We start from the raw sequence: 10,008 nt of genomic DNA on the forward strand, positions 1-10,008 counted from the left end.
GGGGCCCACCAATAACAGGAAGTAGTCCCTTCCTCCTAGATAACCTGGAGCTAGGAGAAGGGGGGGGGGATGTGGGAAGGGGAGAGGAGGGTGGGAGGACATGGGAGAGGGAGGGGGAGGGGAGGGAGGGAGGATGTGGGGGAGGGGGAAGGAGAGGGGAGAGGGGGGAGAGGGGGGAGGAGGAGGAAGAGGGAGTGTTTAAACTCCAGTGATTATGCTTGGCACTTTTCCCCTCTGAACCATTTTGCAGGCACACTTCTTTTTATTTCTAGATGGCTTCTCAGCCAAGTTGCCCACACTGCTCTGTAGTACAGGATTTGAACTCAGAATGTTCCTGCCTCAGGCACCAGGTCCGGTTCAACTTCTCCCCACCTTCAATAGGCAAGATCTTCCTCTGTTTCTTTGCAGGTCTCAGTTCTCAGGCTCCTCCCTAGGTAGTCTTTGGTCGCAACAACTGTTACCATCTCCCCGGCTTGTTTATTTTGCTAGGTGGCTCTGTGCCGCCTGTAAGAACTAAAGCATCTACTCAAGAAATATTTATGGATTACCCAATGGGAGGAGGGATTGGAGTTCAGTGGTGGGACAGATCAGGAAGTCTTCCTGGGAGAAGTGTAGGCAATCAGCTTCCGGAATGGGAGGAGGGCCTGCTGTGATGCTGCCTTTCCGGGAGTGGGGTAATAATCTGCACTGAGGGAATGGGGGCTCTTCTTCTGACTCTAATTGCCCGCACCCTCTCTGAGACCCCAGGCTCCCTTCTTTCTCCATGGATTTCCCCCATGTGTCCCCAAAGTCCTGGAGTATCTGGTGTCCCAGGAGTCTGGCTTCTGTCCCAGTGTATGTCATGATGTAGCAATCGGGGCTGGGCCTTACCTCCTACCCACATTCAAGTTCTGTCACATTTGGAGAGGGGTGGGGGCAGGTGGTGAGAAAATAGGGGTTTCCTGGTTGTACCCAGCGGAGGATTGGAAGTAACTAGACCTGGAGATGGGGTTAGTGTCAGTGGGACCCCCCATCACTCTATGCGTTCATTCAGAGCAGAGTGGAATCCTGGGGGACTCCCTCCCTGACTAATGAGCTGTCACGACCTCCCCTATTGAAAACTACCCACCCCTCTCCCCACTCTATGGGACTTTGGACACTCGGGGAACACAAAGTCACCAAGGCAGTGTGGGTAGATGAAGGCAGGGGGAGGGGGATATGGAGAGGGACACCAAGACCAGTACTCAACATAAAAGTCACATCACTCTTGAGAATTTATCAGGGAGCTGAACCTATCTTTCCAGCTGCTTGGACGGCTGAGGCAGGTGGATGGAACGTTCAAAGTCAGTCTGGGAATCGTGTGTGTGTGTGTGTGTGTGTGTGTGTGTGTGTGTGTGTGTGTGTGTGTGAGAGAGAGAGAGAGAGACAGAGAGACAGAGAGACAGAGAGACAGAGAGACAGAGAGACAGAGAGACAGAGAGACAGAGAGGAAGAGAGAGAGAGCTCATGCATGGGTGCAACACATGCTCATGTCCAAGTGTTGGCCAGAAGGCCATTCCTCAGGAGCCATCCACTTTGTCTTTGAGACAGGGTCTCTCACTGGCTTATTAAATAGGCTAGGCTGGCTGACTATATCGAGCCCAGAAATAGCAAGCCCAGGAATCCACACAGCTAGGCAGCTACTTACATCAAGTCTGGGGACCCATGTATGACAAGCAATTTACTGGCCACACTCTAGCCCCTGGTCTACGAACCTGAGTGAGATCCTGTCATAAAAGCAAAAAGGGTCAGCAAGATGGCTCAGCTGGGAGAAAACTAAAACTGGCTCCTGAAAGTTGTCTTCTGACCTACACATGCACACACACACACACACACACACACACACACACACACACCACACGAACCACACATACACACACATACCACACACATGTACTCCCCACATGCACACCACGCACATACCACATACATAATACATACACATACACACCATACGCACACACCACACACTCAAACACACCACACATACCATACCCATACACAACCCCATCACTACACTGCACATCATTCATGCATGCCACACCACACACACACCACATACACACACATACACACAGACCACACACACACACACTATTATACCACACACACATACCTCACACACCACACACACACCACACACACACCACACACATACACACACTATTATACCATACACACATCACACACACCACACACACATACCCCACACACCACACACACAGACCACACACACACACACACTATTATACCACACACACATACCTCACACACCACACACACACCACACACACATACACAATCCCATCACTATACTGTACACCATTCATGTATGCCACACCACACACACCACACACACTCACACACACACACCCCAAACACACATACACATAAACACCATATACACTCACACAAACATACTCCACACACCACACACACCACACACACACACCACACACACCACATACACACATGCACACCACATGCTTACCATACATATAGACCACACACACACATACATACCACGCACACACCACACACAGACCACACACACATACACACACATACACAATCCCATCACTATACTGTACACCATTCATGCAAGCCACACCACACACACACACACACACACACCACATACACACATGCACACCACATGCCCACCATACACACAGACCACACATGCACACCTCCACTAGGGATCAGAATTCCTTCTGCCGAGCACCTGAGTGGATTGCCTTGCGTTTAGAGGTGTTTTGTCTTTATACGCTACAGCCACAAACCTGGGGTCTGGACTAGAGGACTAGCTTCATTTGATTAAAAGTTTTGTTTGTTTCCTGAGATAGGATCTTGTTACGTAGCCAAGGCTGGTCTCCAGCTCTCCAGGCCCCAATAGCCACCACACCCAGCTAGAACCTTCAAAGACATACTTGGTGTGGGAAGATGGGTTTCCTATGTGGGACATCTGCAAACTGAGGTAGGTAGTTAATTGCTGGTTCCCTGTCCGACACAGAGTTGCCAAACGCCAGTATGAGTCCCCCACTCCCCTCTGCTGCTGCCCAGGGCTGGGGATTGAACTCAGAGCCTGTACACATTCTTCCTACAAGCCATATGCAAACTCCCTCACCGGTGGATTCTGGGCACCTGCATTACCACTGAGCTACACCCTCAGTCCTCTATTACTGTTTATTTCCAGTCAGGATCTCACTAGGTTGCTCAGGCTGGCCTTGAACTCACTCAAGGTAGACCTTGAGCCTCATCCTCCCGCCTCAGCTTCTGGATTACCTGGGATGATAGCCATTCAGCTATGCCTGGCTAGTTCCTTCTTTGCGTTTGCTGAGCACTTCTGGCCAAGGGGGCTACTGAGTCTGCCCTGTGCTCTCAGGCCAACAGTCTAACATTATCGCACAGTGGAGCGATGGCTGTCAGAGACCCAGCTCAGGTCTCGGGATTCCAGGTCTTTCATGCTGGCCTGCATACACACACACACACACACACACACACACACACACACACACACACACACACACCAGCTGTGAGACCTCTGTCAAGTTATTTAACCTCCATATTTGCCGTGGCTCCCCCACCCACAGAATGAGGGTAATTACAACGCCTTCCTCCCAGGACTTCTGATAATTCGATGAGATCATGGACTCAGAATATTTACCACAAGGCCTGCCACCAAGTCAGAATGGGCAATGTTATTTGGTACCATTATGTGGGAAAAAAACCCATCATGGAGATGTCGGTTTGCTACAAAAGCCCTACCACAGACCCAGAGCCAGGGGGAGAGGCCAGTGTGGTGTTGGTGCTGGCTCTGTGCTAGGGTTGAAATTGGATTCCGCCATTAGCATGTCTAAATGGAGCTGATTTGCATAATATCTGTTCTCTTTTGTCTGGTTCTCACTTCTTCCAGTGCCTCTGTTCAGGCACTGTTGATTAGTTAAACAGAATGAATATCCCTGCTGGTAAGAACTGTGTCCTCCAGAAAACCCCAGGGGAGGAACTCCACCCAGCTCCCTTTATTCTCTTCCTCGTCCCCTCCAGGAGTGTCGGATGAACCTGACGTCCACAGTCACATGGTCGTTATGGGAGGAAGGTGTTCCTCAAGGCTGTGTTCTTCCACGGTTTTGGCAAAGTAGAAGATGCTCTGTGCCCTTTGGAGAGGCTCTGTGAGGCTAAAGAGGGCCCTGGGATGTGGGGGCAGCAGGGGACTGCAGTACCAGTCTCTGGGGGTCACAAACATTCATCCCACCCTAGGCCTGCCTACTGTGTGTGTTGCCTCTGGTTGGGGTAAGGAACCCCACCCTCAGATAAGGGATTCTCTGCCAGGCCAGTGTTCATCTCTGTCCCATCACCTGCCTGTGACACCGGTTGAGCCATCTGGACCTCATTGCAGATGGTTGCGTCATCGGGCTCTTTGTCACTTTGGGGTGATCCCACTCACGAGCTAAGGGTGGGGTGGGAAGTGGGATTGTTTAGGGACATGGACCAAGCGCTCGGAGGTCAGAGCAGCTCTGATCCTCCTCTGCAGGGGGATGGGGTCGTCTCTGGGACATCGGCTTCTGCCTCGTGTTTCTCCTCTCCGTGTCTTCCTCGGTCATCTGTGTGGAATCCCAGGGCAACAGCTGGATACTATGCAGGGTCTGGGCCCAAGAGAGCAAAGTGCAGCGCTAGGCCAGGGGATGGGTGGGTGGTTCTGATGCTAACAATCTCCATTGCAGTGTGTCTTGGGCATGGGGCTGGTGGACAGAAAGAGGGTTAATAAATACACAGTTCCCGGCCTGGGGATATAGCTCAGTTGATAGAGTGCTTGCCTAACGTGCACAAGGCCCTGGGTTTGAGTCCCACCATCATATAAACCAGATGTAGTCCAGATGTGCAAGGTAGAGGCAGGAGGCTCATAAGTGCAAGGCCATCCTTGGCTACATAGTGAGTTTGAGGCCAGCTGGGTTAGAGAGCCCGGTTAGAGAGACTGGGAGGGGTGTGTGTGTGTGTGTGTGTGTGTGTGTGTGTGTGTGTGTGTGTGTGAATATATGCACATATACATATGTGTATATGCTCCTCCCATCCATACACACACACACACACACACACACACACACACACACCATATACACATACATATATATGCATGTGTATGAGATTTATCAAGGAAATAAATGAGAAATTAGGGATATTTCTGTGGACTGGAGATGAGCAAACAGCATTTCAGGTGATGCATTTGAGTCCCTTCAGCACTTGGAGGAGGAGGAGGAGAAAGAGGAGGAGGAGGAGGATAGGGGGTTCAAGGTTGCCCTTGTCTATACAGAGAATCAGCCGGGGCTACCTGAGACCTGAGACCCTATTACAAATGACTGCAAGGAAAGGAAGGAAGGAGAGGGTTAAGGGGGATGAAAGACTTGGTCAGATGTCTGGAGGAGGAGGAATGGCGTGCTTGGTAAGGAGTCCAAGTTATCTGGCCAGCGTGAGGTTTGTACAAGGAGAGAAAAAGAAGTGAGCTGGAGAAGCAGGTGGAGTCCACATCATGGAAAGCCTTACACCAACCCAACGGCTTTAGATGGATTTGTCAGGGTGGGGGACCCAGTGTGACTGAGAGGGAAAAAAGAGATGAAGGAGGGCTGGCTTGGATGCCAGCTCCTGCAGGGACAGGCTCAACCTGATTCCATCCCATTACCCTGTGCATGAACAGACCCATGGCAGCCTCACCTTGCGAGAGCCTGGGGAGTAATGAGAATTGAGAAATCAAAGATATACTGGGAACAGTGTCTGCCTCCCCCTCCCGGAGCCCCAGGGGTGGGCGACGTGATCTGGGGATGAGTCACTAGGGTGGGAACCCTCTCCTTTTCATAGCTACCTCCTTGCTAATATAAAGGGCCACCAGGGAGGCCCCGCCTCAGAGCACCCCAAACCGGACACCATGAAGATCCCAATTCTTCCCATCGTGGCTCTCCTCTCTCTTCTGGCATTGCATGCAGCCCAGGGAGCAGCCCTGGGGACGCCTATGGTAACTACACAGGCGGCAGCCATTTTTACACCTGTTATCCGGCTGCCCCTCGGTGACTTATTTTTTGGGCATCTCTGGCAGCTGGAGAAGCTTGGGTCCCATGGAGAGGAGAGAAGAGGGAGGGGAGAATGTGGGGATATAGCTTGGTGCAAAAGGAGGGGAAAGACAGAATTAACTCTGGGGAGAGTGGTAAGGTGGGAGGGGGAGCTGGAAGTTGAGGTAGGTCATCAGGATCCCCTTCATCCAGCATCCCTAACACTCTGAATAGCTTCCAGATGGTGGGAGGCTCCCTGCTGGTCTAGACTCATGATCTTGTCCCTAGATAGAGAGGACCCCTGGAGCCCCTCTGCTTCTCTCTTATCCTGAGGGAAGGGAAGAATGTTCTTCCTGGCTTTGAAGTCTAAGACAAGGGGCTTGATGTCAACTGGATTTGAGCAGGTGGCCTTGGGGACAGCAGGATCTGCTTGGGTCTCAAATGGCTTTGGCCAGTCAGCTGCATGAATTTGTACTCATCAAGAATTAGCTGGGCGTAGTGTAGCCCAGTTGTGACCCCAGCACTTGGGAGGCTGAGTCAGGAGGATGAGGAGATTGGGGTTCATTTGGGCTACATAGTTGAACCCTGCCCTTTTTTTAAAGTTTGTTTTTTATTCTTAAGATTTTAGTTTTAATTAAGCCTGTATGATGTGTGTGTGTGTGTATGTGTGTGTGTATGTGTGTGTGCGCACACGCGCAAGCGCGCGCCTGTGAGTGTGAACATGCCAGTGGCAATGGAGGCCAAAGGAGCGTCCTTAGTACGGGAGCTGGAGTGACGGTTATGGGCGGTTGCGAGACCCCTCATGCACGTGCTGGGAACCAAACTGGCGTCCTCTACAGGAGCAGTAGGTGTTCTTAACCTGTGAGCCATCACTTCAGACCCCTCCTGCCTGCCTTTAATCCAGATTTAAGACAAATATGTCAAACTACTGGGCTCTGAGCACTAGGACGCTGCCCAGAGGGCCACATGTTTGTGACCTCTGTGGTGCAGAGGAAGAAATGAGGATCTGTAAGATGGAGGGCAGAGGTCTTTCGGGATGGAGAAAGTTATATTTACTTATAGAAGGTGAGCCAGGAGGGAAGCTAGCCTCGTCCTACGAGAGGCAGGCAGCTTACCTCAGGGGCTTGGCTCCTGCCAGTGCTCCTGTCTTCACCCAGCCAGGTCAACAAGCAAGGCTGTTTGGGGCACACAGAAAATCAATGGCCAAGCAGTACTAGCTGGTTTTGTGAGCTGGGGTCCCTTCTTCACCTTTTCTACCTACCAACCAGCAACTGGGTGTACCGGACCAGAATGGGGCTGGCACTGGGGCCCCAGTGAGAGATAATGCACAGGCACCTCTTGAGGGGGAGTTGGCAGAGGAAGAGGAGAGGAAGGAGGGGTGTCAGGGAGGAAGGCTCACCATTCACAGGCTCCTCTGTCTCTGTCACCCTCTGCAGGAAGACACCACCTCCAGTAATTACCCTTCGGGAACAGAGGTAAACACCTGCTTTTCCCTTCTCCCAAGTCTGATGTCCCACCTCTGTCCTCCTGGTGGCTTCTCTAACTCCCTGTTTTGCTTTTGTTTGTTTGTTTGTTTGTTTTGTTTTGTTTGCCTAGGGCCTTAGTGAGTTCCTGAACTTTAACAAGTTACAGTCTGTGAGTAACCCCGTGGCTTGCCCCACCTCATAGAGGAGACAGCTTTCAACGTTTCTGGGCCCATCTTCATCTTTTCCAGAGGGCTGGGCAATGTGTGGGTGTCCTCTAGAACTGACCAGCTTCTGGTCTCTCTTTTTTTCCCCCCACAGGCCTTTAAGTCGGATGACTTCCTGAACTGGCACGTCCTCACTGATGTAAGTGTTGGGCTGTCATTGAGAGCCAGGTGTGGTGAAACACACCCGTAATTTCAGCACTCCAGTGCCTGGGGTGGGAGGATCGTGAGTTCAAGGCCAGCCTGGGGTACATAGTTAAGGGCCTCAAGAAAAAACTGAGAGGGGCTGGGGATTTAGCTCAGTGGTAGAGCGCTTACCTAGGAAGCGCAAGGCCCTGGGTTCGGTCCCCAGCTCCGAAAAAAAGAACCAAAAAAAAAAAAAAAAAAAAAAAAAAGAAAAGAAAAAGAAAAAGAAAAAACTGAGGTTTACCTAAACCAGGAAAGCTGAATCGTTGCTCTAGCTAGGCCTAGCATTTGTACCTCTCTTGGCTCTGTGCTTTCTGCATGGCCTCTTGCAAACGGCTCTGGTTCTGTAAGCCTCGGTGTTTTCATCTGCAAAGTGGGCATGCTTTCCTGAAGAGGTTTCTGTCACGCCTAAACAAGAGCATGTTTGCACAGTAGCTAGTACGGAGCAGACACGGAATGGGAGTAAGAATGTGGGCTCTTATTACCATTATAACCAAAAGCACGGTCCACATTGGCGAGCACAGCATGTGATACTGATTCCCGTTCATTCAGTATTTACTGCTCCTGGCTCCATACTTATTCAGGGAGTGCCTACTGATCCCTGGTCACTCACTGAGCTTTCACTGGTTCACTCAATGAATGCTTACCTGGCTCCTTCCCCTCCTTTCAGATGTTCAAAAAAGCGCTTCCTTTCATTAACTGGGAATTCTTCCCTAAGGTAAGAGTGGTATACCTTCAGAAGTTAGGGAGAATGGGGTGAGGGCAGAGGTGAGGGTTGTGTGGGGATGATGAATGGAGGAGGAACCTTTCCCCGTAGCTCAGGGCCATCTTAGCTACTTTACTCAGATGGAAATCTAGACCAGGCTGAGAACCCGTTCCCACCAAAGCTCCACCCACCCCGGCTTCGTCATGGGGGCTCCAACCCCGGGGTGGGGGATCCACAACCTCACCGTCACCCCTTGCCCTTCAGGTGAAAGGACTGAGAAGCGCAGTTCCTGATTCCCAGTGACCATTCTCTTTAAGACCTAGGACCTAGGCTGACCCCACTAGAAGAGGAGCCAAGTGTGGAATCCGAAGTCCATCCTACGACACATCTCCCCTGGCTCAGTACCTCCAATAAAGTGTTTTCCACTCGAGTGGCTGCCGAATCTGTGTGTCTGTCCTTGTCCTACGGGGCTCAGGAGAAGAATTAAGGCTGGTAGGGAGAAACCTGGGTTTTCGGAGGCCGGTAAGGAGGTAGAGGGGAAGCGGTAAGGGACACGGGAAGGTACGGAGTCCATCCTGCACAGTGAGCTAATCTCCTGAGTCAAGTTTCTAGAGCTTGTTCACGAGTTACCTGACAACCAGAGGTGAGGGATGTGCCACAGATCCACCTGTCCCACAACAACAGATGGGAGCACTCGAGAGGTGAAGAAACCAGGTGGTCCTAGGTGTGGGGGATGGTGATTGGAGGTGAGAGATGTGACGTCATCGACGATAGGCACACGCTCCATCCAATTCCCAGGCCCCGCATTGGGCACCTGTTCAGAGAATGGTGAATTAGCAAAACCTGTGGGTGAAGTTTTTCACTCTTTGACCAAAAGACACTAGCACAGGTCCAAGTGAAGGGACAGGTATCTCCGATTGGTTGGAGCCTGATCAGATGGTGTCCAGATCCTTAAAATAACTTGGTATTTTCAAGAATACCAAGCAGTAGAGGTCTGCCAACAGCTAAGTTGAATTGTGTGTACATAACGGCGAGAGTTGGGCAGGAGAGATATTACTTTATTGTTTAGCCAAGTGGCTTTTAAAATCACTAATAAAAGGTAGCGGCCTGAATCACCTAGAAGAGAGGGGCTTTATTCAAGTCAGGGTGATGGGTGTATGTGTGTGCGCGCGCGCTCTCACTGAACTCATCAGGGATCTGCCCATCCTCCCTTACCCGTACCCTAGCGCCTGGGTTACAGACACACGAACAAGTTCAACTTTCAAAGGGGTGCCAGAGATGTCAACTCATGTCTTTGGGCTTGAGTGTCAGGCACTGACTGAGCGGGTTAACTTGGGCAGGGTGTGCGGGTGTACAACTTTTAGTCCCAG

General features: G+C 51.2%; 1 protein-coding gene across 4 annotated transcripts; it reads left to right on the top strand.

Moving 5' to 3' along the window:
* The first annotated feature begins 5,898 nt into the window (after nt 1-5,898).
* On the top strand, nt 5,899-9,080 carry Krtdap (keratinocyte differentiation associated protein). Of its 4 annotated transcripts, none has more exons than XM_039093979.2 (6): nt 5,899-6,025; nt 7,496-7,534; nt 7,656-7,694; nt 7,844-7,888; nt 8,603-8,650; nt 8,903-9,068. In XM_039093979.2, the coding sequence occupies exons 1-6, from the start codon at nt 5,939-5,941 to the stop codon at nt 8,939-8,941; spliced, it is 297 nt and encodes a 98-aa protein (XP_038949907.1). In that variant the 5' UTR covers nt 5,899-5,938; the 3' UTR covers nt 8,942-9,068. The 4 variants fall into 4 exon arrangements, with proteins under 4 accessions (XP_038949907.1, XP_063129034.1, NP_001386796.1 ...); NM_001399867.1 differs by having other exon boundaries at nt 5,917-6,025; nt 8,956-9,080; XM_063272964.1 differs by lacking the exon at nt 7,656-7,694 and having other exon boundaries at nt 8,956-9,068.
* The last annotated feature ends 928 nt before the right edge of the window (nt 9,081-10,008 follow it).

Source organism: Rattus norvegicus, chromosome 1 (genome assembly GCF_036323735.1).
Source record: "Rattus norvegicus strain BN/NHsdMcwi chromosome 1, GRCr8, whole genome shotgun sequence".
Lineage (NCBI taxonomy): Eukaryota > Metazoa > Chordata > Mammalia > Rodentia > Muridae > Rattus > Rattus norvegicus.